The sequence below is a fragment of the Penicillium waksmanii genome (assembly GCF_028829765.1).
Source record: "Penicillium waksmanii strain IBT 27052 chromosome Unknown utg000008l:1.0-5622682.0:1.0-5626561.0, whole genome shotgun sequence".
Classification (NCBI taxonomy): Eukaryota; Fungi; Ascomycota; class Eurotiomycetes; order Eurotiales; family Aspergillaceae; genus Penicillium; species Penicillium waksmanii.
The window spans coordinates 2,048,768-2,075,777 of record NW_026643254.1 but is presented as its reverse complement, the minus strand read 5'-3'; the positions used below and the strand labels follow the sequence as shown (position 1 = coordinate 2,075,777).

At 50.4% G+C, this 27,010-nt stretch overlaps 9 protein-coding genes across 9 annotated transcripts; 4 read left to right on the top strand and 5 right to left on the bottom strand.

The window, feature by feature from the left end:
* Nucleotides 1-7: 7 nt before the first annotated feature.
* On the top strand, nucleotides 8-1,117 carry N7481_009093 (uncharacterized protein; the record flags this gene model as incomplete). The annotated part of the gene is made up of 1 exon (XM_057268312.1): nucleotides 8-1,117. The coding sequence occupies one exon, from the start codon at nucleotides 8-10 to the stop codon at nucleotides 1,115-1,117; it is 1,110 nt and encodes a 369-aa protein (XP_057118989.1).
* Nucleotides 1,118-2,298: 1,181 nt separating this feature from the next.
* Nucleotides 2,299-5,226, bottom strand: N7481_009092 (GTPase-activating protein RGD2; the record flags this gene model as incomplete). The annotated part of the gene is made up of 5 exons (XM_057268311.1): nucleotides 2,299-3,293; nucleotides 3,353-3,538; nucleotides 3,595-3,690; nucleotides 3,739-4,897; nucleotides 4,996-5,226. The coding sequence occupies 5 exons, from the start codon at nucleotides 5,224-5,226 to the stop codon at nucleotides 2,299-2,301; spliced, it is 2,667 nt and encodes an 888-aa protein (XP_057118988.1).
* Nucleotides 5,227-6,463: 1,237 nt separating this feature from the next.
* Nucleotides 6,464-8,394, bottom strand: N7481_009091 (amino acid permease GAP1; the record flags this gene model as incomplete). The annotated part of the gene is made up of 3 exons (XM_057268310.1): nucleotides 6,464-7,526; nucleotides 7,636-8,053; nucleotides 8,115-8,394. 3 exons carry the CDS (start codon nucleotides 8,392-8,394, stop codon nucleotides 6,464-6,466), a joined length of 1,761 nt encoding a protein of 586 aa, XP_057118987.1.
* A 4,590-nt stretch (nucleotides 8,395-12,984) lies between these two features.
* On the bottom strand, nucleotides 12,985-13,571 carry N7481_009090 (RNA-binding protein LSM5; the record flags this gene model as incomplete). The annotated part of the gene is made up of 6 exons (XM_057268309.1): nucleotides 12,985-13,023; nucleotides 13,073-13,136; nucleotides 13,249-13,276; nucleotides 13,339-13,377; nucleotides 13,435-13,491; nucleotides 13,547-13,571. 6 exons carry the CDS (start codon nucleotides 13,569-13,571, stop codon nucleotides 12,985-12,987), a joined length of 252 nt encoding a protein of 83 aa, XP_057118986.1.
* A 353-nt stretch (nucleotides 13,572-13,924) lies between these two features.
* N7481_009089 (3'-5' exonuclease) lies at nucleotides 13,925-17,349 on the top strand (the record flags this gene model as incomplete). Its single annotated transcript, XM_057268308.1, has 3 exons — nucleotides 13,925-13,977; nucleotides 14,127-17,068; nucleotides 17,144-17,349. The coding sequence occupies 3 exons, from the start codon at nucleotides 13,925-13,927 to the stop codon at nucleotides 17,347-17,349; spliced, it is 3,201 nt and encodes a 1,066-aa protein (XP_057118985.1).
* Nucleotides 17,350-18,199: 850 nt separating this feature from the next.
* On the bottom strand, nucleotides 18,200-19,360 carry pex10 (ubiquitin-protein ligase peroxin 10; the record flags this gene model as incomplete). Its single annotated transcript, XM_057268307.1, has 1 exon — nucleotides 18,200-19,360. One exon carries the CDS (start codon nucleotides 19,358-19,360, stop codon nucleotides 18,200-18,202), a length of 1,161 nt encoding a protein of 386 aa, XP_057118984.1.
* A 1,004-nt stretch (nucleotides 19,361-20,364) lies between these two features.
* Nucleotides 20,365-21,954, top strand: N7481_009087 (EXS domain-containing protein; the record flags this gene model as incomplete). The annotated part of the gene is made up of 5 exons (XM_057268306.1): nucleotides 20,365-20,449; nucleotides 20,512-20,561; nucleotides 20,688-21,367; nucleotides 21,442-21,758; nucleotides 21,881-21,954. 5 exons carry the CDS (start codon nucleotides 20,365-20,367, stop codon nucleotides 21,952-21,954), a joined length of 1,206 nt encoding a protein of 401 aa, XP_057118983.1.
* Nucleotides 21,955-22,791: 837 nt separating this feature from the next.
* On the bottom strand, nucleotides 22,792-25,384 carry N7481_009086 (uncharacterized protein; the record flags this gene model as incomplete). The annotated part of the gene is made up of 4 exons (XM_057268305.1): nucleotides 22,792-23,713; nucleotides 23,824-24,995; nucleotides 25,076-25,233; nucleotides 25,294-25,384. 4 exons carry the CDS (start codon nucleotides 25,382-25,384, stop codon nucleotides 22,792-22,794), a joined length of 2,343 nt encoding a protein of 780 aa, XP_057118982.1.
* A 793-nt stretch (nucleotides 25,385-26,177) lies between these two features.
* On the top strand, nucleotides 26,178-26,462 carry N7481_009085 (uncharacterized protein; the record flags this gene model as incomplete). The annotated part of the gene is made up of 1 exon (XM_057268304.1): nucleotides 26,178-26,462. The coding sequence occupies one exon, from the start codon at nucleotides 26,178-26,180 to the stop codon at nucleotides 26,460-26,462; it is 285 nt and encodes a 94-aa protein (XP_057118981.1).
* Between the last annotated feature and the right edge of the window lie 548 nt (nucleotides 26,463-27,010).

The following is a 27,010-nucleotide window of genomic DNA, read 5'->3' as shown; positions in this document are numbered from 1 at the left end:
ATACCCGATGGTCCTTGGAAACTACCCGGAGACAGACATCATTCTACCACTGACATCCTGCGATGCCTGCGCGTGGCTCTTGATTCAAGAAAAAGAGCTACCAAATGGCGAGCGTATTGACGCTGCATTACCATTGGTCTCACTGGCCGAAAATGTAAATCGACAACAATGGACCAACACTCTACTCAGAGCCTTCGGAAATCGTTTCCATGAACGGATTGTCCTACTCGTCTTCCTTTCCTCGCTCTATTCAACAATCGAAGATATAATCGCAAATGACGAACCAAATTCATACGATCTCATTCAAAGTCTCGAGTGGTGCGCTCGAGCCTTGACCGAGCTACCTGGAATAGCTATCGCCGCGGGCCTCACTCCGGCCGGCACGCCAATGTCCTACACCATGGACGAGACAATGTCTCTACAAAAAGCCGTCGGATTAATATTTTCGCCCAAAAGCGCGGTCCTGATAGAGTCGTCGTTTTTGATGTACCCGATCGATGGATTTGTAGCCATCGTCCACGTTGCCGAACTTCTAGAGCACGTTGAGCCGTACCAAATTGAGATATTTGTCTGGAGACGGCTGCTTTACCATTTTACCGAGCAACATATCAAACTTCACGCACAGATTGGATTCGATGAAGCGAATGCGAAACTCGAGGAAATTGTCTCCGAGAGACCTCCTTCGTCGTCGTCGAGCTCGGTAAACAAAGACTCAGATGAGCCGTCTCTAGTCGTGTCACCGAACCGAGTCTCTGTCTCCTCATCTATACAAAAATTGGATGGAACGTATCTTCTGCCCTCGTCTTCGGATTACCTGGAGCAGTTGAGACGCATGGAGTCGTTTTTTACTTCCATTGAAACCACGACGAAGTATGATGCTGCACTGGGTGTCTTCCTTCACATGTTGCTGGATACTTCGGTTTCTCAGCAACGGGGTACTCTCGATGTTTCCGATCTTTTCACGCAAGTTCGATATAGGGCGGATGAGATAAAACGATCTCATGAGGGGTTGTATGATGTGTTTGTTGATCCGAAACCGATTTCCAAAGAAGATGCTGTGAGATTGATAGAGGCATGGCATCAGCATGGCGATGTTTCCCACAATGTAGTACTATAATCTACTCCTTTTTTTTGCTGTGATTATATAGTTTAGCAAGCATCATCTTTATTGTAAATTACAACTTAAAGCTATATTTCGGCTAGTCATCCACTAGATGTGACCTAACTAGGGGTGCCATCCTGCTTTTTAAGTTACCACTCCGGTAGAAAGAGTTCAATGAGACAATTCACCTTAATTATAGAACCTAGCTTAAAGGCGATCAGGCTGTGGCGATCCATGGACCTGGGACCTGGACCATGGCGAAACGGTAGCCCCACTTTAACCGGCAGAAAGGATGGCGGTGTGGGGACAGCAAACAGATATGTAAACACATTAGATTTGGAAGGCACGATGGACTAGGTAGGAGGCAACAACAAACAAGAAAAAAAGGGAAGGAGAGAAAACAAACCAGAAATGAATGCCTTGTCCCGGTTTCGACCTTCAACCTGAAAAAAAAGCAAAAAGACAAGGTAGGCACGCATCGGTCCCTGTGCGCCCTCTTCAAAGCCTCCTCACTCTTTCCCCCGAATGAACAAGGCCAATACCATTAGACCATCCGGAGGCTTATTACCCAGGGAGACTTGTTTGACATTCTTGACCAATGTCCCGTCCACTGTTTCCCTATAAATTTGGAAACAGCTGTTGTGTACACCACTCTCCTCTCCTCCTCTCCTCCGCTTATTTCTGCTTTGAACATTTGCTCTCCCTCCCTCTCACACTGAATTGTTAAGATCAAAAATCCATAGAAACGGAGTAGCTTCAACAAAGGGAGCGACAGCTGCCAGCTCCGGATCATACACTTTGACCAAGACGGATTTACGTTACTACCTGGAGGCAAATGAGGCAGAAAGTCGTGAAGCTGCTTGTCCACATAATCTGATGCAGAGAAATAACATATACATACATAGCTACAATCAACGAACAAAACAAAACAAAACAGGCAAAGGCAGGGTATGTTATGATATGTATGCGCGAGCCCCTAATGATACGTATGTCCGGGTCCCAGCCGAATCGAATCAAGCCATAAAGCAAGAACCGGGCCGAAAAATTGGATCTATACAAAGACCCGTCCGTACGCGCAATCCAAATTCACAAAATCAAGTAAAAAGAAAGCTCAATCTCCTCATAGAAATAGACATCCATCCAGTCAGTCAACTAACCAAAAAAAGCTGATAGCTCCAAAAGAAAGGAGCCCCGGTTTAATCGTCCATGGGCTTATCCTCCAGAGTCACGCCCTTGGGTTCCTCGACAATGCTACTCCGGTTGCTATCCGTTCCGGCGGTAGCTGTGGTAGGGAAATTGGAGAGACTGCCCAGGCCGGGCTTACGGGCATAGCGAGCGCTGGAGCGGGGGACGGAGCTGCGCTTTTCGAATTCAGAGGATGTTGGGGCGGGCGTGGGGGTTGGTGTTGGCGAGCCGTCGGAGGCTGTCTCTGGCAAGGGAGGGCTGATAGAGCCAGAGGAGGCATTACTCTCGAGGACTTCACTAGGAGAGTCGACCAGGCCGGTACCGTTCATGGCGGTTGCGAACTCGACTTCCTCCGACTGTGTATTGACGGTGGGGTGCTCGGCAGAAGAGGGGGGTTCGTTGGGCACGTCGAGGCTAGTACGGACTGGGGCGATTGGGGTGCGACGCTCTTGTGGGCTTGTAACATTGATTGGGAAGCGGGTAGATTCAGAGGCGCCGCTGGATCGGTCACGGCGGTGTCGTTGGCGAGGAGCGGGACTTGTGGCTCGGCTCTTGCTGGCAATGGCTCGTTGACGGGCTTCCATTGCTGCACGGCGGTTGCTCTCATCGGTGCTGATGGCACGAGGGCGGCTGGATGTGGAGATACCCAGTGCACTTGACTGGCGCTTCAGCTCACCGAAAATGACATCTTTGTGGGCAAACAAATCGCGAATCAGTCGATAGGCGTGGCGCTCGTCCATGGTCAGGCTACTGTCGAAGCGAGGACGAAGGACGCAGGCGGAGAGATTTTGAGCGAGGGAGGTAGTATACTGCTCGTCGGCTGAAGTCAGGTCAAGCAGGCGTGTGAAGTGGGTCATGATGGCATCAAGCGTGGCGATGTTAACGAGACGGAGTTGTCCAAGCGTGCTTTGCAGGACCTTGATCCGTCCCTCTTCCGTGGTCTCGTGAGCTGTGGTGGAATAGATGGTCTTGACGATTTCGTAGACTTGAGAAGAAACAAGAGAGTCTGAAGTTGTCAGTCGTGTGATCCAGGCTACTATGAGCTTTTAGGAGGGGGTAACGTACCTGGCAATTCAAGGAGGTACAATTTCAAAACGCTAGCAACGATGGGTATCTCAAATTTCGGCAGGATTTCGCGGTAATCCACTTTGCTGTTGTTCAGGGCAGAACGCAGCTGGTGGATCGTAGTCAACGAGGAATCATGAAGCCAGATTCCACGCCGAGCGTCATCACCCTCGAGTTCGGGATATTCTAAGAACGTTTAGTTTCACAGCGCATTGTGAAAATTCTAAAAAGCTAGAACTCACGATTATCAAGATAAGTCAAAATCGTAGTCACCAGAATGGGGACACGTTTACGGTCAACCCGAGCTCTGGCCTCAAGATCGACACCGAAGTTTTGTTCTAAGAAAGTCAGCCTTGGTCCTCAACTATGCGATACGGGGAGCATACCTTCGACAGAGCCGTAGTAGTTTTCATACGCCTGTACACGAGGGACAAAGCCACCGGTGCGATAGTTCTCCAGAAGATAACGCAAATCTCCTAGGGGCTGAATCGTTTCTTGATACAGCATCATGTTATCGACGGTACTCTGAAGGTTGGGAATGACATTGCTGATGGCGCCAGAGAAGTCGAGCACAACAGCCTTGATAGCCTTGAGACGATCAAGTTCACACTGCTCCATGAAGCGCAAGTTATCAATAACGTCCTCCTCCAAGCGGCACCGGATTTGATCCAGTCGGCGGATAGCTCCCTTATAACGCTCATCAGCCTCACCAGCCTCGCTCCGCAGCTTCTCGGAGGGTGTCTCGTTCGGATATGGGTTATTCAATGGGTTCCAGCCAGCAATCATTTCGGAGACAGATGCGATAGGCGAATCGCTTCCACTTCCGTCCTCGCTAGAAGCCACCGATGTGACGCGCATCAAGGGCCGCTTCTTTTCAGGGATACCAGTAATCTCGAACACCCTAGGGCGCCATTGGTAGTTCATTTTCGAGCTGTTGGCGAATGTGTTGCCCATATTACCGATCAAGCGAAGGAAGCCGTTGTCGACCAGTTCCTGCCCAAGATGCTCCGCCTGGGCGAGGTTGGTGGCACCCATATGATTCTGGAGATACTCGACGATATCCGCACCAGTGGATGTGTTCTGATACGTGCCAATGATAGGCACCTTTGACTCGCCCAACTTGATGTTGTTAAGCATGTGGAGCAAGAGTCCCTTGATCTCCTCTGGCGGATAGACCCGATCTCCCAACTCAACGGGTTCTTCTTCCTCCTCGGGCTCTTCCTCGGCAGGCAGCACAATCTTCGGTGTAGGTTTGACCTTCGGGCTGGATTCGGGGTCCTGGAACGCAAGTTTGTTCTCCTCTTCGAGGTCCTCGACCACACGGCATTTGTTAAAGTAGTGGCTCCGCAACTTCTTCACCACCTCCACTTGCTTCGAGTGTTCCTTAATCCGTGCCTGGAGGGTATCATGCGAGGTCTGAACACGGAAGTCGTGGCCGTCGCTCCATCGGCGAAAGGGTGCCACGACAAGTTCCCGAATGTTACTGGCGATTTTCTGGTGGTTGCGGGAGGCCTCGACCATCTCGGTTCGGATACCTTCGTATGCCTAGTTCAGCCATGCAGAGGTTAGTTCTTGTCCATGCCGAGAGAAAACCTCCCAAAAAAACAAAAATATTGATTTGTGGACGTGCGAGTGTCACATACCTTTCTCACACTGGCTCCGTCATCTTTGCCAAAGCCCGTCGCAGTCATGCGATCGACACTTGGCGCGATATCACCCATGCGGAGACCATATTGCTCCTCCGCATCTGCGCGCAGAGACGCAATGGTCAATATCTGCCTGTTTTCCGTAACTCCCTGTTGCAACTTCCCATACAGAACCCCGAGGCCAGTGGCATAATCGGGGGTCCAGAAGGAGTCCGCGAAGCCAGGCATTATTACCGAGCCAACGCCGACGGGGAACACCACGGAGATTCAAAGAGTAGCAACAATGAGGTGAAGTACCCTAGCGATGATTGCGAAGCCGGAGCTGAATATTCGTATCGGTCGGAGATGGAGGAATTGGAGACGAGATCGAGAGGGCGCAAAGAGGAAAAGGCGAACTCGGGGTGGAACCGAAAGTTCAGCTTTGTCGGGGCTGAAATTGAGTCTTCTCCGGACGGGGGGATCTTCGCACAAGGCTGAAAACCAACGGACTGGCAACGAAGGAGGTGGGAGCGATGTGACTGGGGGATGTCCTTTGAATGCGCGATAAATCAATCGAGTAATTCGAGTAACCCGGGGTCGGTGGACTGGGGAATGCGAGTCGCGCGGCACGGTAAGCGCCAGAGGTGGCGTTGAAACAAACGAGAAAGAGAGTGTGTGTGAACGAAGAGAAGGGGGCCGCACGTCAAAAGAAAACAATGCGAAGCCACCCAGCAATGGCAGAACAAAAGAGGATGTCTGGAAAAGGGGGGAGGGGAAGCGATTCAACAGGAGTCACGGTGATGATGTTGATGAATTCCCATGCAGTTCGTCAGGTGGCTTGTAATATTACGTTCTGGCGTTACAGGTACGCACGTATACTAATTTACTACGTACAACAGCCTTGTTGGCTCCACAACACTAGCCACCCGGCTATTTTTGGCTTTGGAAAATCCTGGCCGTTGGGTACAGAAGCTAAAAAGGGTGTACGGAGTACAGGATGCTTGATTGAAGTTGGTACAACTATTTGGGTTGTCTAGCTTCACTGGATTGCATCTTGATATCGACCGATCCAACAGGAACAGGACAGCTCTCTGCATCTGCAGAAGCTCGTGTCTCAGGAGTTCCGGGGCCAAATGACTATGGTACCAACCAGCGTAAGTAACTAGATTACACAGCCCCAGATGTGAGCACGCCAAGTCTGGAGGCTCCAAGGATCGGCAAAGTCGTGGGTCGCACGTACATTCCAGAAGTGTATAACAGTGCGAAAGAGCCCTGGAGCAAGAAGAAACTGCGAATACGACTGAAGAATTTGAAAAATATTGCATATAAAGATCATGTGTTCTTGATTATGGTATCTGTCATCGAAAAGGTCATAAGACATCGAAGATGGAAGATGGGCAAAAATACTAAATAAATAGGAAAGTATTACATGAAAGACCACAAGTCTTCACAGAAGCTCCCGGCCAACACCACAAATAAAGTCCGTCTAGCAGAAAAGCTTGTAGAATTTCTTCCACATTGGCCAGGCTGCTTGCTCGGCATGCTCCTGCTCAATCAAGTGCTGAACATCCATGTCACGACGACCTGTTGTCAAATCGACATCTCGAGATCGCACGAACTTGGTCTTGTAAATAAACTTGTACGGGATGTAGAAGAGAACAACAATGGGCGCGGCCAGGTACGACATGAAGAAGTTCTCTACACGCTCACCCGCAGTCTTCTCGGCGTAGCCGACAGGTGCGAATCCGACCCAGAACTGGGCGATGAGGACCAGGCAGTTGAAGCCGAAGCCAATCCAAGAGCCAATGACACCAGGCTGGGAGCGGAAAGCCAGTTCGTTCAGAGTGTGGCCCTGCAGCTTCCAGGCACGACGGAATCGGATGTGGCAGAGGCAGATCGAGCCCCAGGTGAAGATGGAGGATAGACCTGAGATAGCCATCATCCAGTTGAAAGCATCAGTCTGCTTATCAGATGCAGCCAAGAAGCAGAGCAGACCAATGAGGGAGGCGGTAATAATAGCAAAGATGGGACGACCCTTGCGGTCGATATAAGCGAGGAAGCGAGGAGCTTGGCCCTGTTCGGCCAACGCAGCCAGAGTACGGGAGGAACCATAAACGGATGAGTTACCAACAGAGAGCACAGCAATCATGATAACGACGTTCATGACCGAAGGAAGACCCTTGATTCCGGCATTCTCGATAGCAATGACGAAGGGGGAAGCCTTAGCATCGGCTGAGGAACTACCCGAAAGCAGCTTCTCGTTGGTGTATGGAACCAGGAGACCAACAAGGGTCAGGCAGACAACGTAGAAGAGAGCAATACGCCAGAAAACCTGCTTAATGGCAGTGGGGAGAGACTTGCGGGGGTTGGCAGTCTCGGCAGCGGCCAGACCGACCAGTTCAGTTCCAGCAAAGGCGAAGGCAGCATTGACGAACACACTGCAAAGACCCTTGAAGCCATTGTTGAACGCGCCGGGGTCCTTCCAGTACTTTCCTCCAATATATCCGCCCTCGGGGCCACCACCGCAGTTGAGGATGATACCGAGGATACTAGAAAGAAGAAAAGAAACAGGTTAGCAAGGTCTTACGGTGATGGAAGATTTGCCAGAACATGGCTTCTTCCCAGGAGAGTGTGAGAAGAGAACGAGAGGAAACGTACATGAATCCCACAACAGCAACAACCTTGATAATAGAGAAGACAAACTCGGCTTCACCATATCCACGAACACCGAACATGTTGATAGAGACGATCAACACCCAGAAAATTGCAACCCAGGCCGCATTCGAGATGCCGGGACTCCAGTAATCTATCGTAATGGACGCGGCGACGATTTCCAAAGGCAAAACAACCAACCACTGAAGCGCATAGTTCCAGCCCATGGCGAAACCCCAGGCGGGATCCACGAAACGAGTCGAGTAGTGAGAGAACGAACCAGCAACAGGGAAAAGAACCGCCATTTCACCCAGAGCGTGAACAGTGCAGTATAACATAACACCAATGAGGCAGTAAGCAATGATGAGAGACGCGGGACCACCAGTTGCCAGGACAGAGCCGGAACCGACGAAGAGACCAGTACCTGTGGTATGTTAGATCTGCCGAGGCAAGATACCCATATACTATAGAGTATGGGAACATACCAATTGAACCACCAATGGCAATCATCTGCAAATGACGACCCTTCAGCCGACGCTGCAGAGGCGACGCGGCCGTGTTGGCAGCAGCACCCTCGATATCAAATCCAGATCCATCAGCACCCTCGGAATGGCCGCCCGTAACGTTGGCATTAGGGTCGCGCTTGAAGCTGTCAATGAATCGCTGGCCTAAACTGGCCTTCGTAGTATGAGTGTCTCCATATGCAGGTAGTTGGTCTGGAGACGATGTCTGGACCGTACTCTCTTCGAACTTCTTCTCATCCATGATGAAAGATTGTTAAAACCAGAGGGAGAGGGTGGTGTGGATTTATCGGGAGGAAAAGAGGGGGCGAATTTTCACCAGAAATAGGACTCTAGAGGCAAATCCTAAAAGGTTTACCTTAAGAAGCAGCGCCTGAAGTCACTACTCTGAAGACTAAAGTGAAAAGGGGCGGAGTGATCGGAGGGAGAGGGAAGGGGGGAGGGGGGAGAACCGAGGCTACCAGAGGAAAGGAAAGTGAGGAAATTGGGGGAGGCAAGTTGATTTAAATACGGGCAGAAACGAGGCCAGGGATTCTCAAGAGGTATTTCTCGCGGTCGAGTCTCTGGCAGGTTGATCGGGCCAATGGGTGGCACTGATATCGCGCTTGGGTACAACAGATGGTCGAGGCTAAAGTTGGCGGGCATCGAGTGATCCAATGATGCCCTTGGCGCTGATGAGAGTTTTTGGGGGGAATTAAGCTGCTTTCAGAGTTCCAGTACATCTACGGAGTGTATTGTAGACCCTAGTCTTCTCTATATCATCCTAAATTGTGGAAATAGCTATTGAGAACCTCCGTCTTGCATCAAGTATTTCGAAACTATTCGCGAAGAATATCATTGCCGTCTGTCATTGTATGGGATGATATCTATTCAACTCGATAAGAAATGCCCACAGTGGAACCGAATCCACCAGAGCAGCAGCATGTTCACTGTTTCGGAGTTTGTTCGCACTAGTGCGTCTCTCCGCCACCCACACTTATCACTCGCGTGATTTAGATGGAATGTCAGAACGGGACGATCCTAACCCCGGTGTGGCCGATACGCTACGCTACGGTTTGATCCCAGCTTACTTTTTGCCTCGCCGTGGTTCAAGACTAGCACATGGGTTGACCTCCGATACCTCAACCTCAACCCCTGGTACGACCCTGCGTCTGCTTCGGCCCTTAGTTCTATCGGGGTTTCTATCTCTGTCTTTTCTCCCTCCCTTTCCTTCTCCATATCTACCCTGCTTCCTTCCACCGCCACATCCCAATTAGAAACACCAGAACGGCAGGGATCGTGCCCCCCACTAGTCCCCATGCGGCCGCCTCTCCGCACTTTCAGCGATAGGCGATCTTGGCCCAATCATTGGTTTGTTACCATAGGTAGGCTGATAAGGTCAAAGGTCCAAGGGAGGTGGGTCACGGCCCTGCCATCTCATCTCGGGGGGGAGGGATCCATACAATAGAATTCTCGTTTTCCTTTTTTGCTGGGGCGGTCCAGGTTGGGGTCTAGTCGGGGCCCAATCATCTCGAGGGAGTTCCAACCCAGCAAGCTTGCTGCATCTCACCCACCCGTTTAATCAGTCGAATCATGGATGGTGGCGGCCGGACGGGATAAGCACTTCTTTTCAGCCAGCAACCGCCCCCTTACCTATGGGAAGGCTTCCCGACGGGGATCCGTCCCTGCTGGGCGCCATGGGATGTGGCCACGCATGTGTGCAATCTCCAGATCCCTGTGTGGAAGGTGGTAAAAGACGCGACATGGCTACATACGAGGCTGGATCGGAATCGGGCGTGGCACGCATGTGTATACCCCGGACAAAACACCTTCATCCTCTTAGCGAGTAACTACCTACTAGTTCTTAAGCGCTAATATAACGGAATCTTCCGGTCTCCGTTTTTCAGGATCTTGGATACATAGACTTGGTCGGGGCCACTGGGGGTCACCATCGCCAAGTCGTGTCAGTGCAAACCACTGGCCGAGGCAAGTCGCCAGCGCGATGGTCACAGTGAGTTATCCGCCAACACCCGTGATTCGTCCCGCCCGTCGCTCACTCTGCCACTGATATGCATGGAAGCACGGGAGAACCAATGCTAAACCATGGGGTGGTCGAGTATTCCCCGGCGTATGCGTCGTCGTCCCATAGGTATCACGCGGCATGGCGGCGCCTCGGTCACGATCATTCGATGACCCAGCTTTGGATACTGCATTAGAATTCTCGTGTCCTCGCCCAGCGCCCAGATGTCTGGGCACACTTTTCTCGGATCACCAAGAACTCGTCAAGATCAGGTTTGGTAAATTGAGTGTTTTGTTCTCGTGTCTCGGCAGCTGCCAAGTTTCTTTGCTTTGCTTCGCTTAGCTTCGCCCGGACTGTTTGCTCTCCTGGATGGGGAGAATTGTAGCGAACTGCAAGGGAAGATCTGAAAAGTTTCTGATCTCAAACGGTGCGTTGTAGATCGTACGACCAAATCCTTCTAGAAGCATATTTACCTGCCTTTGCAGTTGGGAGTAACTCGATATAGACTGGGTCTGGCCACAATATGGGGGAAGGGAATTGCCAGTGGTCAGATCGACCCTGAGCGCAGGCGCAGCATCGTTATCGAAGCCTCTAGCCAGGCGCTGATCCTGTTCAGACAGAATCTAGGTCCCAAACGCCCGACTCTATCGTAGAGAACCCCAGGCATGATCGCAGGATCGCAAGGGGTTCTGGAATCAGCTCCTCAGCCCAGGCTCGATGCAGCGATTCCTGCGACTGCGCCCGATACTCGAGACTTTGCGCGCGATGCTTGACTTTCAGCCACGGCAGCCACCCCTTTTGATGGCGCTCAACTGGCGTTGTCACTGGCTACATGCGCTGGACAGATAGCCACGGTAGCATCGGGCTGGGTTGGCAGTGCGCGTGCTCCTCGGGCGAGCATTGCCTTTGTAGGGGAGCCAAGGCCGGTCGGGGTGTTGCAGCTGGGCTGTCTATTATTTGGTGTCTTGGATTTGATTTGATGGTGGTGATGCGATGCGATCGTGGATGTTTGTATTCACTGGGATGTTCGGAGGCGGAGATATCCTACAGTCATAAGACAGATAGTACTTAATCTTATGATTTCTTCTGCCCCTTTTCCCTCACGGTATTCTGTGTTTTTATCGAACATATCATCCTCTAATTAATACGAGTAGACCCTGCTGAAGTGAAGAATAAGTGGGTACGGGTCTATCTCTCTACTTTGTACGGAGTAGTAGCCAACCACCGGAACTGCACCTGATTCAGGACTCTATGGGTCATGCAATGCTTTCTGCCTAATCGCCACTCGCCAAGTGAATCGCAAAACACAGGATGACCTGAGTACATTTTCAGCGCTGGATAAGCGAAATCCCCGGTCGCTTTAGAGTTGTCCCACTCGCCGAAGGTGTGACTTTAGCTCTCACTACAAAATGCGGGGAGATGCAAGTTGTTAGGTAACAGTTTCCACACTCTCGCCCGGGTTTCTGGGGTAGACCAATTCGCACGGCACAGCTTGACGAATGATGCGAATGATGACTCGGTCTTTTTGTCAGGCTATTTTGCGCGAATTAACGCCCAATGTTGTTGTTGGAGTGTGAGATGCTGCCACACTGTTAGAATCGGATCCCTCAAGGGGTCCAACTGAGTCCCCACAGAATTCGGCAGGGCCACATGCTTCCTTTTTCTCTCTCTCCTTGTCTTATTTCGGATTTAATAATCCAAGAGTATTGTTCACACACTTCTGTTTAGAAACAATTGACATTGCTACTCCTACTTCCTGTAATATTTCCTACTGGATTAGTTATTAGGTAATCTATATCATATGAGACTTGAATCATGAATCCTGAACTCTACATGGACTCCGCTCGTTTCAAAGATGCATACATGCATCAAACTTTGGCTAAAATCCCGAGCAGAACCTTGCTCTGTCTGTCTTTCAACTTACCCCATAAACCGGCCCGGTTCGGTCTACCCCAGACTGTCTTCCAACATGGTTGTGATCTTCACCCCGGACTGGGAGGTGGCTAACTAGTTGCCGCAGCTAGTTCACGCACGTTCATCTAAGAAGGGAGGTGTTGGGGTACGGAGAACGTTCAGACATGCATATGCGATCCACCATGATTTCATTTAGGAGAACTCGACCGTGGGGCACTTCGTCCTGTATTCCCTTCAGTCTGGGGAAACCGGGGCTACCCATCCCAAGAAACGATTTATTCGGCCCTCATTCTACGCATCCAGACCCCACACTTTAGCCACGCCCCCTCCATCTGAATACAAAGCCCGTGATTGTGGAGCCTTCAATTCCAAGATTACGCGTGGTTTAATCGTAGCAGTGTCAAGGATATTAGCTGAATAGCCGGTTATCACGCCCGGGGTGCACAACAGGGGTTCCTGGATGTCCGTCTATATCCGCTGCTAAGCTAGCCGAAGCATCTAGCTTTGGGTGGCGGTGATTGATGGCTTACAGTGTGCATTGGGGCTTTGAGTGGCGCTGGATTTGTGATTGGGGGGGAGATTAGGTGTTTTGTGTGACGGCGCGCCAAGGACCTCTAGAGCTGGTGTGATATCGACGCAGTACTCCCGAGGCGCGTTTGGCGGGAAGTCTTCGTAGAAGTCTAAGACATTAACGCCTCAGGAATATACCCTTTCCTTGGCGATCTTGGAAATAATACAGTAAAGGGGGTGAGCTGGAATAGTTCCAGAAACTGGCGCGTCTTCATCGTTAAGGGTTGGAAAAGGAACAAGATCATGAGGTGTTTGGTTGAACCAATTAATTCTATTGATGTTTTCATGTCATTGCATTCGGTATCATTAACACACAAAGTTCTTTTCGTTATGTTGAAAAAGCAAGCTCGCTTATGCGCCGGCAGTAGGGCCTTCTCCACCGGGAATCAACTGGAAAGGGTCAGTAGAGCACCCAAAGGTAGCTAGAGGTAAACCATACCATGCAGATGTTGTTTCCATTCAGCAGAAGCTTGGGCAGCTTGATCTGGGCGCCAGTGTAGTCGCTAAAACCGAGTTAGTCGCCATGATATGTCGAGAAGGTCTCTCACTGGGGTGATACACGCGAATATGACAGCCAGGTGTCACTTCGCGAATCACACCACGCAGGGTACATACAATTCAGTAACATCTTCCAGGACCATGTCTGCGACTTTTGTTAGCATACTCTTCCATCAACTTGTTTCATAGAAAGGAAGGGATACTCACTGACGTAGTCATCAAACCCGAGCAGGGTACCGGAGAACTCTGTAAGTCATGTTAGCTTCTCAGTCCACCTCTATCAACTAATTAATTAGCACCTACCCTTGTCGCCCTTCATCACAACCCAAATCCGGGAGCCGACACACTTGTCGATAAGCTCTATTGAAGGGTTAGCGGGGGGGTCTCGCGGATGGCGGGGCAGTTGAACACTCACCCAGAGGGAGCAGCTGGGAGGCCATGATTGTTGGTATTCAGTGAGATCTGCGTGACCTGACGAGATTCTCCAGCGACTTGTTCCAGCAATGAATTGATACGGCGTGCAAAGAAGGGGATGTATATACAAAAATCGGCCGTCGGGGAGCTGCGATCTCTTTGCATCACGTGGTACCAAACACTAGTCCTAAAAAGGTATGGTGTCGCCTCTGCGCTGCCTGACTGCTTGTCGCCGCACCTTCAAGTTGCACTTCTTCACAGCTCACAGTTCCTCGAGAAGTACATGTTGTCGGTGAATTGAACTGTTCGCGCGATTGAATTGGTCCAACACATTTTATGTGTCTTGACCAACCGAGTTTCTTTCGCCTGCAAACCCACTATGCTTGCTCCGCAGCATGCGGAACTGGGGGAGCCTTCCGGCGAGTCTGAGGCGTGCGCCCTCGGCCTGCCCAGCTCACTACAGTCCCTGCAATCGTCGCTGCAATAACCCTGCCACGGTAAATGCCTTCGGCTCGACGTTTGTGCTCCACACCTGAGGATCATTTTCAATGCTAGTTTATTGACATCCATGGCTTTCACAGCGCTCAATACTCCACTCTCTATGCAGCACCTTCCTCCCTAAGAACCGCCCGTACAGGAGAAAGACTAGGTCGACGAATAAATAACGCACGAATCGTACGCCCTTTCTCGAATACACGCTGCTCTCGAATCAAGCTTGAGGAAGAGGACGAGGAAGAGGAGCCGCCTGCTCGTCCCACCCCCACCCCACGCTATGGAGGAACTGGAAAACGGCCGCTGAAGAGGCCCATGCCGGTCAAAGCTGAACTAGCACAGCTTATCAGGTCTCGAAGAAATGAGGCGCCTCTTCCTCCGCCTCCAAAACCTTTCAACCCGGCTGAATTGCGAGCAATTGACAAGAAGGCGAGCGTGGCGTTCTCGCTCAATCTGCCTCAGCTGAGTCGTGACTTTCTGCAATTGAAATGGGCCCATCTTGAGGATCACATACTGCACTGCGCGGCGATCAACATGCAGTTTCAGACGGAGTACCACGAAGTTATTTCGGCGCTGGTCGTCCAGATCGAGGATCAAGTACTGCAGAGCAGTGCGATTTGCCGGAGTCTGGAAGACCAATATTGCAGGGTTGCGTTCCGCCAGGTGCCAGGTCTGACCAAGGATGTATCACAAGCTATCCTTGATGTCACAAAGTTACGGCTCATGGCAAGCACCCTGCTGGTTATGCACTCGCAGCGTGTTACGCAAGATTTGCGAAACCAGCTCTACCAGGAGTTTATTCGGCCCCGAGACATTGCGCGGCACAGGATTGATGGACTTCTTGATTACTCCACAGGTCTTAGACTCAGCTACGACCTCTTGAAAGAAAAGCATAAAACCGTTAAGGAAGGTCTGCTTGAAATCAGACACGACTGCCGTCTCTTAGGGTCGAAATTCAAACGATATTGGGATAAGTTCGGAGATGATTTGCAGGAGTTTAGTTATACGGGGCACTTTTATCGCCATGCCTGGTTCAGTCGCCAGAAGAGGCTTGATCCTCTCAGGGCGGCAGAGCCATGGAATATAACCAAATCGCCGGCCGAGTTACCACCTGTGGATTTTGAACCAATTGAAGCCATGCTATTCGACGATAAAAAGTATCTTCCCGCAAAGCGAAAGCTTGAGAAGCGCCCTCTTCTACACGCAAGTCGTATTCGAATGATGTTCATGCGTAAATGGAAACCCGGAATCTCCGCCCAGTCGCCAGAACTCGACTTGCATTGGCGGCAGCTCGATATCATGGCACCTTTCTTCCTCCAGTTGAAGCATTATGATATTCTGTATAACGAGGCTCGTTATCTTCTGGGTACTTTCACTGGCCAGGTAGGACCATTGTGGTCTAATATCGAACCAGACAGGCATGAAATTCACAAGGTCGCCTTGTACGGATTCGTCGCACGTGTTCGAAAAAGTCGAATTGATCTAATCGCGGAGCTTGAGGAATATAGATTCATCAACTGGGTTCGCATTGGATTAGAGAAAGAATTTTTCGACAACAATCGGCAGAATGAGATCCAAGGGCGTGGTTTGTTCGTGGTGCCGCGTCCGCTGAGCGAAAACCTCCCGCTTTTTGAGGACTGGACTCGAAAGCTTACCTCATCGATCCATTACTCCTGGATCCCTCTTAGGGCCCTTCTGGTGTCCAATGGTCCCGTTAGTAATGGCGCTGTTTGGACAAGGTGGCTGCAGATTCTCGGGGACAAGGAAAGGCAGCAAGCCCTTGATAGGCGTGCCGAGACTATGAATTTGGGCTTCGTTCCTGTCCAACGCAGAGGAAGAATTCGCCCCAACTTGCCCACCAAAAACCAACAAAAGGCCTCTGCTGCAGAAAAGAAGCCGTGGCCCGTTGATAAAAAGACAAGTGAAGATACTGCTGCAGCGAAGAAGCCGTCCAAGAAACAGGCAACGCCAGCCAAAGATCCTAACGCAGCAAAGAAGCTACGGGAAATCCGGAAAATGTCACTCAAAGATTCCGAAAATATGACCATTGGGCAACTTGCTTCTCGCGCCGAAATACACACTCGTGGTGGCAAGCAAATAAAGAAAGAGAAGCGCAAGTCATCTCGTGCAAGCCGAGATAGTGAGCGAAAAGAAGTCTCCAAAAGCGTGGACGAAATCGTGGGGCAGCATCCAGATTCGAAGAACGATCCAGAGATACCTTCTCCGAAGAGCGATCATTCAGCAAAGGCCCCTAGTCGTGTCTCGTCTTTTTTCAACTCTTTTGGTTTTTTCCAACAAAATTCCTCCAAACGAAAATACAGCACTCTCGCGACAACCTTGGGTAGGACCAAAGACTGCAGCCAGCTTGAAGCTGCAATTGAACAGTCATCCGATCTCAGTCTTCCGACCACCGGGACCGTCTCCCCATTGGCGGGGGATGCAGCTCTACCCAGCGGACTGACACCACCCCGGTTCTGGAGCCACAGTTCACAGCGGGGACCAAATGGTCAAAGGCCTATAGTTCACTACTGCCGGTCCCTCGAAAGCACAGAAGAAGTTGCCCAGCTATTCTTCAACAGCAAAGTCATCGGCTTTGACATGGAGTGGAAAGCACAGGCAAGTGCTTCCGATACTATCCAAAACAACCTCTCCATGATCCAAATCGCAAACGAAGAGCGCATCGGTCTATTCCAAATCGCTCTTTTCAAGCCAGCTCGTACACTAGACGACTTCGTCGCGCCTTCGCTGAAGCGTCTCCTCGAGTCGGAAGAAGTCACAAAGGTCGGCGTCTCAATTAAAGCAGACGCAACGCGTCTCCGCAAATTCCTCGGCATCGACACCCGCTCTATATTGGAGCTTAGTCATTTGTTCAAGCTTGTTAAGCATGGTCACACGGATCCCAAGTTGGTCAATAAGCGAATGGTCAATCTCAGTGAGCAGATGGAGGAGCATTTCGGATTGCCCCTTGAGAAGAGTGAGGATGTGCGTTGTGGCGATTGGGCTCGTCCGTTGAATTACCGCCAAGTCCAGTGTAAGATTTATTGTTCCCCTTTCTCCCCTACTTCCATTTTCACAGAGCAATGCTGAATAGATGCTTTTCCTATAGACGCCGCAACCGACCCTTACGCTTGCATTTGTCTTTTCAACACCATGGAAGAGAAGAGGGTGGCTATGGATCCTATGCCGCCTCGCCCCGCGCATGCGGAACTCAATTTACCTATTCTTCTTCCTCGAGAGAAAGTAACGAGTGATGAAGAGAAGGAATCTCTTTTCGATAAGACATCTGATGTCGATGTAAATCGGCATCCTTGATCTCGTTTCCGTGACTTTCTCGGTCCTTGTCTTCATTCAGCATTTTGAAAGCCCTCTTTTGCCATTTTTTTGCATCTATTGGTTTACATAGAACCGGGCATCGCATCTCATCTCATCTTCCTCTTGTTTGATGTTAATGTTTACACATTGGAGTCTTTCACCTGCCCAGGTGGGCACTTGAGTGATTGTGTATAAAGATGGATTGCTGTATATTTCTCAATCGACCCGAGACCGTGAGCTTAAGAACATGAAACTTGAAGATACTACTTAACCCCGGAAGTCGCCGTGGAAAACTAGTAGCCACCCAGCTGGATCTCTATATGATTCCTTTCGTTCAATGTTCTACCTAGGTACGTGGAACTCGACCACAGTAAACATCACAAGTATGCCCAGGTGGGCGGCCGTATTGTGACACTGCTCAGGCTGAAGACAGATATTGTTCCCTGAGAGAACCTCACATTGGGCAATGCATACCTGGGTTTCAGCGTTGAGACAAATCGAAATAGGTATCATAGATTGTGCATGTCTCCGCCGCTAACTAGTACAAGCGTACTACTAGAAACTGGGGCCAGGGCCAGGGCCAGGATCAAAACCTTGGAACACTACCTAGGTAATCTCGGCTCTTTGGAACTTCCGAGTACTAGTAGGGTATTACTAGGTAGGTAGTGGTAGCCCCGGGCCTGAATATGTTCGAAATTTCGATTATTTTCGGTAGTAATACTAATACTAGTAGCCTTGGAGTATAGCGTCACTGGGTATAAATTCATGTGATCTAGTCAAGTATATACAAACATGCAAAATATTTCCGTAAGAAAAAGCATTGTGCACAACACATGCACTGTCTCTTATCCTACCCCCTCAACGGCAAAACCTTAGCCAAAAGAACTTCCTGCCGACAAAGCGGACACTCAGGCTTCTCCCTCACCCAATCCCTCACACAAGTCCAGCAGAAAACATGTCCACAAGTCGTAACGCTCGGATCCTTAAAGACCTCTAAGCAAAGCGTACACTTCCGTTGCTGACCCTCCGGAATCCACGATACCGCACCAGGCTCTTCTTCCAGATCATATCTGGCGGCCGAAGCAGGTAGCAACGGGACCGCGGACGGGTGCTGGATGGAAGTAATCAGACCACCGCCGGCCCCAGAACGATCCCCGTCACCTGCAGCGAGGGAAGAGTCATCCTCATTGGCGGAAGCACTGATCTTGCGGACATGCAGGAACCCCTGAACGGCAATTTGAAGGACCATTAGGACGCCGAGAACTTCGTAGCCGACGCGTTGCTCGTTTGCGTCAATTTTCTTCGTGAAGACGTAGCGCAGGCGCCAGATGCGTTTTGCTAGGTGGTAGTAACTACCTGTGAAGTAAAAGGTGATTATGCTAAGGGCGTAGATCGGGGACACGGATGTGAGTGAGTCCAGGTGTTCGAGAATATATTGCTGGAGGCGTAGCTTTGTGAAGAAGCGGCGGCCGGATGACGCTGATGCGGATTTGGGAGCATCGGGTGTGGAGAGGGTTGGTTTATTGAGGAGAGTTGCTTGTTGTGCGGCGCGGAATTGCTGCTTTGCGATGCTGCGTTCGAGTTTGGCGCGGACGCGTTGGCGGAAGGATGGCAGGGCTCGTTGTAAGGTCCATGGAACTAGGATCGTGCTGAGGATGTAGCCGACTCGTCGGGTTATGGCTGGTAGGCGAAGGGTGTCATCTTCTAGTTGGACTAGATCGCAGTATTCTTCGCCTAGGGTGCGGTTGCCAATCGCGGTTGTCAGGGAGAAGTAGATGAGTTCGGTTATGTGTTTGATGGAGTTGGAGTGGGCGTGGGCGTAGCGGGCTCCGCGGAGGGCGCGCACGATTGATTGGGCTTGTTGGACGAGACCACCTGTACAGAAAGCATCTTTCTCATGAGAGCGGATGATATCTGGGGAAGTTGCGAAGGGGTAGAAGTGGGAGGTTGACGAGCCGAGGGAGTCGGTGTTGGGTGTGGAGAGGGAGAGATGGGGGTCGTCGTCGGCCATGGTGGGTGAGGTGGGAGGGTGAGTGAGTGTGTGAGTGGTCAAGAAGAGATTGACTGGATGTATGTCACACTGGTGATCAGTGCCTTCCCAGCGACTCCGTACATAACACACCAACAAGGAGAGTGGAAGTGAAGCTTCCCCGGAGACAAGATGGAGATGGCCGATCCCCGGACTGCCCACCGCGACAGCCGAGGCAGTTGAGTGTCCAGGTCACCTGACAAAGTCACAGTACCCACGTGACTATTACCTAATCGGCCGCACCCGGCAGCCACCAACCAGCCACCACCACCACCACCTTCCTTGTCATGAAGAAAGACTACTGTCTCTTGTATATTGTATAAAATACATTTTCTGTACCTCATATTCAGTACTCGACTTTATCTCGTACATCTTGTACATCTCATACATCTTGTGCATGTACCTTTCGAAATTGATGCTATTTCGGCAAACACAGGCGAAGACTCTCAACCAGTGAAAAGACGTACAGGAGTGGGTGCAGGGATCACCATGATGCCATTGTGGGTTTAGCGACTCCCCTTGGAAGACCTGGATGCGCCCCTGACTGTCGATCGCTGCGGATCTTTGCGCGCGCATGGTCTGGCGACCGCTCTGGTGCAGAGAAATCATCTCCACCGGCTCCAGCGAAGGCCCAGACTAGTCGCGTTTGAGTCGAGTGTTGCGTCCGCAGTGGCCCAGTGGCCCCCGACTTGCCTACTCCGTACTACCCAGTGGACTTGTGGATTGCCCTGGGCTGCCCAGTGGACTGCCTGGACTGCGGTGGACTCTGCCTGCGGACTGGCCTGCGTGCTTAATAACCCGAAAGCGGACGCGGCAGTCTAACGTTTCAATCCCAATCCAATCTATTCCTATTCCACTTCTTGCTTCCTCACCCCTAGTCATTCTTTTTCTTTTTTTTTCGAGTGTTGACCCCACGGGGATTTTACTTTTTACAAGAACAACCCTTCCTACAACCCTGATCCCTTCTCCCTTTCATCCATGGAATAATGGGGCCTGATCAACATGCTCAGTTGGATGGCTTTGGGCGGACCTTCCCATTCCCCATCCGGGTAGCTGCCCTTATGGTGGCCGGTACGTGGATTTCGCGATCTGGAACAGGGATTGGGTCAACTGCTAACCTCTTTGCTTGCCAGGTTTCTGGGGTTGGGCCATAATCTTGCAGTATCTCGAAAGGACCGACATTGTAAGTGTGGCGTACCCGCAATCCGCAATCCGCAACCCCTCTAATCGACTACCTGCCCAACATTCAACATCCCCCAAATTATCTGTTCGAACTGCCTTCTAACTGATTGTGCCTGGCTTGCTACAGAAAATTCACGATCTGGTCGGATATCCTTCCTCCACGAATCCACGACATCACACCGCCGCCTACCGCCTCGCCGCCATCTTCACCATTCCCCTGGCCATCTGGCAGATCGCCTTCTGGATCGCCACACACCGTGAATTCAAGCTGGTCGAACACTTCGATTTCATTCCGCAATCCGTCTTCGTCATCCTTCTCATCATTCTCATATGGCCGTTCAATAGAGCCGCCCGATCAGGCCGCGTACGGTTCCTCCTGACTTTCAAGCGGGTTATTTTTGGCGGTCTGGCCGAGAACGCAGAGGCCAAGTTCGGTGATATTCTGCTGGCAGATGCCCTGACGAGCTATGCCCGCGTACTTGCCGACCTATACGTGTCCTTCTGCATGTTCTTCACCGATGGTTGGCACTCCACCAACAAGCCCAACCGGGCTTGCGGAAACGAAATCGTCGTGCCGATCATTCTGGCCGTCCCGAGCGCCATCCGACTGCGCCAATGCTTAACCGAATACTTCCGGGCTCGTCGAGCACCCTCACGGCGAGGGGCTCCCAGCAAGGCAAACCAGCATTTGGCCAACGCCCTGAAATATGCCACTGCCTTCCCCGTGATTTGGCTGGCGGCCAGGCTCCGCAATTATAGCCCTCTGACTTTCCATGGCTACAGCGAGGTCTCTATTATGCGCCTCCTGTAAGGAATTTGCTCCCCTCCCCGCATTTTGGATTCGCATAGTTCTAGTCTCTCTAATCTTCCATCTCTCTCAGATTCATTGCCTCCTTCGTTAATTCCAGCTACTCCTTCTGGTGGGATGTGGTTAAGGATTGGGACCTGACCCTTTTCTCCTCCGAACGCTGCGATTCGAGCCACCCCTACGGCCTACGCTTCAACCGCTGCTTCCACTCCGATCGCTTGTATCACTTGGTGATCTTCACTGACCTTGCCCTCCGATTCTCCTGGCTGTGGCGCATCCTCCCAGGACTATCATGGATCACCGAGACGGAATGCGGTTTATTCATCCTGATGTTCCTCGAAGTAGCCCGTCGGTGGATGTGGGTGTTCTTCCGAGTAGAGGCCGAGCACTGTATGTTTCACTATCCGCTGTACCATCCCGCGTACAAAAATAGGCCCGAGCCGCTCATCGCGGTTTCGGATTTATGAGTCCGATGACCTGATTAGCTAACCATATTGTTTCCTGTGCAACAGTTCGGAACAAATTCGGTCCCAATTATGAAGAGATCCACCTTGGCGAATCGAACGGCAAGATCGACAAGGATTGAGTGTTTTTTGTAAAAAAAAAAAACAAAAAACAAAAACTTTCATCCTATTTTGCGATTGTCGCACTCTACCGCAATTCACCCTTGACCAACAAATTTGAAAACGAGCATGAGACACAGAACTTTCCTTTTATTTCCCACTTTACATCCCTATCGACTACCCCCTCCAACAAATACCGTCTAGAACACTTTATAGATACGAGACGAGATCCGATTCTCCGAAATGCTTGCTCGGTGTCTGGAAAGCGCATTGATTCTACCTGTTTGCCTACTGTTCAATATCCATTATCCATTTTCCGATCGATACTTGATTTGTTTACCCTCGGGCTCGTCTCATTCGAACCACCACTTCGCCAGGCTGGGCATTTTTCCCTTTTTTTCTTCCCCGGTTTCGCCACTGTCTCAGAATTTCAATTCGAACTTGACTTGACTTGACTAGGGTAAGGTTTCGGCTTTTGTTTTTACTCTCGTTCGGTTTTGCTTTTTTTTTTCCGAGTCAGGGTGCGGGGGCTCATGTGTGGCATGCATGGAATGGAGCGAGGAGTGTTTGCGAGTCTATTTTTGAACCCTTTTCTCGTTCGGCCCTGATTTTCCAGGGATTCGGAGTGATTGAGCATCGAAGGGCTTGGGGCTTGGCTTGCCTTTGTATATATACCTTTCTTTTTCTCGTCTCGCTTTCCTTACCATATCTTTCTTCGTGTTTTTCTGGGGAAGCTTGCTAGGTTGCGAGTGAATGTACAATATGGGTTCAGAGGACTTGGGTTCTTTGCTAATGGGATTTCGATATGATACATCATTCATGTCTGTTCAACCGTAGTATCAAGAAATGGAATACTAGTGCTAGTCCTCTAGTGACAAGAAAAGGTGATCTTTCAGCGTTTGCACCGGAGCCAGCCCACCACGCCCGCCGAGCTTCGTTTTGCGAGTGTGCAGTGCCTGCACCTGGAGCTGCTCGGCCTCTTCCCACCGACCCTGTTCCACATATGTTGATGCTAGGTTGGCTATCCTCGAAATTGTGTGGGGATGGTCCTCGCCGAGCTTAGCCTTGCTCGTCTCCATCGCCTGCACCTGGAGCTTCTCGGCCTCTCCTAATTGGCCCTGGTCCCTGTACGTCAACGCCAGGTTGTTCATACTCATAAGCGTATCGGGATGATCCTCGCCGAGCTTCATCTTACTCGTCTCCATCACCTGCACCTGGAGCTTCTCGGCCTCTTCCCACTGACCCTGGCCCCGGTACGTCAATGCCAGCTTGCTCATACTCGAAAGCGTAGAGGGGTGGTCTTCACCGAGCTTCCTCTTGCGATATTCCATCACCTGCACTTGGACTTTCTCGGCCTCTATCCACTGACCCTGCTTTGTGTACGTCAACGCCAGGTTGCCTATGCTCCTAAGTGTGTCGGGATGATCCTCGCCAAGCGTCTTCTTGCGAGTATGCAGTACCTGCACCTCGAGTTGCTCGGCCTCTTCCCACCGGCCCTGGCTCCAGTATGTCGCTGTCAGGTTGGCCATACTCGTAAGTGTGTCAGGATGGTCCTCGCCAAGTGTCACCTTGCTCATCTCTATCACGTGCACCTGGAGCTGCTCGGCCTCTTCCCACCGACCCTGCTTCCAGTATGTCGATGCCAGGTTGTCTATACTCGATAGCGTAGAGGGATGGTCCTCGCCGAGCTTCGTCTTGCGAGTCTCCATCACCTGCACCTCGAGTTGCTCGGACTCCTCCCACCGGCCCTCGAGCCAGTATGCTGTTGCAACCATGTTTGTACTATCAAGTACATCTTTATCGTCGTCATTAAATAATAACATTCTCTGATCTCTTGATTTCGTTGCCATTTCTCTCTCATATCCATGATATTTCCATTTTGCCATGCATACCATGCACCCTTGAAAAGCAAAGTCGCCCATTGCTCTAAAGACTCTAGTGAATTTGGCCGTTGTGACATTGCGGACTTGACATGAGAAAAGAGTGGTCTGCACCTCTCCCAGTTTTCGTATTCACCGGTGGGAAACTCTTCACAGAGGGTGCTGATAAATTTATCCCTCCAATGGTCTATTTGTCCGTGAGATTTTAACCACGCGCGTGTAGTCAGTTGCACCAGCCGATGCATCGTAAAAGAAGTGCTGTTCTCCTTGACAGATATAAATGAATAGTTACTTAGTATGGCGACGTTATCTTCAAAATCGGCACCTAGTTCAAATTCAGATGTTTCCCTGTCACTGAATTCATTTGGAAGTTCTGGACTTGATATCTCGTTGACCTGAGGTTGACGTAAGATAAGGTTCTCTGGTATCCCTTCCCGATCGAAAAAGCTCATAAAAGAAAGTAACTTCGCAGCAGACGGCTTTGTTTGACGTATATAGTCAAATGATAGTTGCCAAGTTACCAAAATTGAATTCTTTGCTTCCCAGTCGCGGTAAAGGTAGCCTGCCTCTTCTTCCAGAAGCTTTGTCGCTTCGCGGTCACTCTTTTGGAAATCTCTTAGGTAATGTGACACCGAATAGCGAGGCGCCCGAATTTGAATATAGCTAGCGGCCTGTACAATCGCTAGCGGCATGAATTCTAACGCGTTCACTAACTGTTGACTTTCTTGTCCATCACATGGTTGTTCGAGCTTTCTTCGGAGAAGCTCAAGTGCTTCAGACCCTTCCATGGGTTTAACCTCAATAAGGTCATGGTGATGGACTATCTTTAGTGCGACCTTCCTGTTTCGGCTGGTGATAATGATAGATCCATTTTGGCTTCTAGGGACGTATTCTAATAGTGGTTTTGTCGAGGCGTTCGTTAGGCTTCTCATCGGATCTCCTTTGCCTACCACCGGAACCGGGCCAAGAAGCTGATCGTCATCAACGTTGTCAAGGATACATACCCATTTCCGTATTTTCTCATTCCGGAGCCATTTTTCGACCAATTTGAATATGTCAGTCTTAGGATCTTGACGCCCCGGGATTTTAACCTGGTCCGCAATGTCCCGGAAACTTTCTTCGAATCGGGCTTCGTTACTTGCATGGACCCAGAAAACCCATGTCGCTGGCGATTTGGATCGGACCTGATAGGAGTATTCGATGGCAAGTTGTGATTTTCTTCGAGTTGTGAGCGAAGCCTAAGTACTGGTCTCTCTACACTCACCCGACACCGCCGAGACCCACTAGCGCTATTCTCGACCCTCCCCCCTGGCACCGAGGCTTTCTCGTGAATCTTATGGAGCAGCGTGTCGCGAGCGACAAAATGTGGATCGCGCGGGAATGGAACAGTCGATAGAGGGCTAGGCGGGGTTTCCGGTCGCTCTAGGATGGGAAGCAGTGGTTAGTCAGTCGACGGTAAATTTGTCCAGTTCCTCGACTCACCCGGCGGCAGATGGAATTCTGCGTTGATCGAGCCACGGTTATCTCCGATCTGGAGCCCATGGTTGTTGCCACGGAACGATATCGATGCCATGATCAACTAAACTGCATCGTTTGGAGTTCATGACAAGACCCATTAGCCGATCCTCAGCTAGAGGAGGGGCACATGTCCAAAGCTTCACCATCAGGTGACCTTGCGGCGCCAAGAGAGGGATCTAGCTAGATAACCTCATTGGCAAGGCGGACATCCCTTCTGTTTGCTTGTTGCGGGACCAACGGTCTAGAAGCCCTTGAGACCATACAAGCTTATTACGGATGCTTTTATATTGTTATTCACAACCGTACTGGAATACTGCCAAGAAAGGGGTTCGGGGGTACATTAACCGTAAAGGTATAGCGAAGTTTCAAAAGAGGGTTAGAGAAAGAATCTCTGTGTGTAGGTGGTGAATCTGATTTCGATCCATCCTGTATCTCATATTCGCCAAGGATCTCTTTGCTGAAATGTTCAGTCCTTTCTTTCATTCTCTCTTTCTATTAAAATCATACTGAGAAGCTAGGGACGGAGAATCTTACAGCGTGCGTGGTCATCTTGCACAGATCGTCGGATTACTAGGTCCGCCACCAGTGGAGATTCTCCCACTTGGAAGTAATAGCAAAGAGTTCTTCGATAGTGATGGTAAGTTAGAATCCCCTTCCCCCACGAATGAAATCGAGAGACTTACATCTGTACAGGAAATTGGATCGTGGAAGATATTGAAATCAAAAGCGTGTCCCTTGAAGACAGAGCCAGGTCACGGACAATCGTGGGAGAACAAAGAAGAGAATTTCTATAGTTCATACGAGGCCTCCTTCAGTGGCTCCCAGTGGACCGTATACCGCTAAGCGTTATGCAAATGCACCCATTGCTTTGGGATCAAGAGCTGGATCCCGATTATGAAGAGAGGTATTATGAAATACCAAGGAGAAAGGCCCGGGAGATCCGGGAGGCGTGCCGTGAATCGGAAGAATCTGGGAAAGAGGTGCAGCCCCAATCAAATGAGAAGTCGAAAGTAGATGAGCATTCCGAGGCTGGTAGTCTCATCAGTGAAATGGTTTGGAGCGGGCCTACCAGTGATGTAGCACCTCTGAGGTTTAAGGATATTGACCTATCCGATGCATCTAAGGACAACTAGCCTAATTAGCTGTCATTGGAGAGTCGAACTGCCATGCCACCCGCTAGGGGCTCTAAGATATAGTACTATTAGTATGATATTTCACTTATTACAGTATTCTGAGTATTTCTGCATTTTCAAAGCTATCCTTCAAATACAGTACTAGTATTTATAGGTACTAGTTACATACTGTAGTCTCGACAAACAGTGTGACCACCTACACTCTTTCTTGTTTCTAAACCCTACTACCGACAAACTATAATCTAGTACTTTTGAATAAAGCCGTGCTAGCAATGTAGCATTCTATGTCTTACAATACAGTAGAAAATGTTGAGGCCTCAGCCTCGCGTACTCCAGATTGGCCTTTATTACAGCCTCCTTCCTTTGTCTAGATTATTTTCATCACACACTTTCATCATCACCATCTCTCCTCGTACATGGTAGTATTCAACCTCCGACATCAGCAAGACACCACGGGGTGCATACTAATTACACAAAATCGACCGTTCAATACGGCTTGCTCTGTTCTCCTCTTTCTGTCTGCCACAGCATCCTCTGCTCGCCCTGGA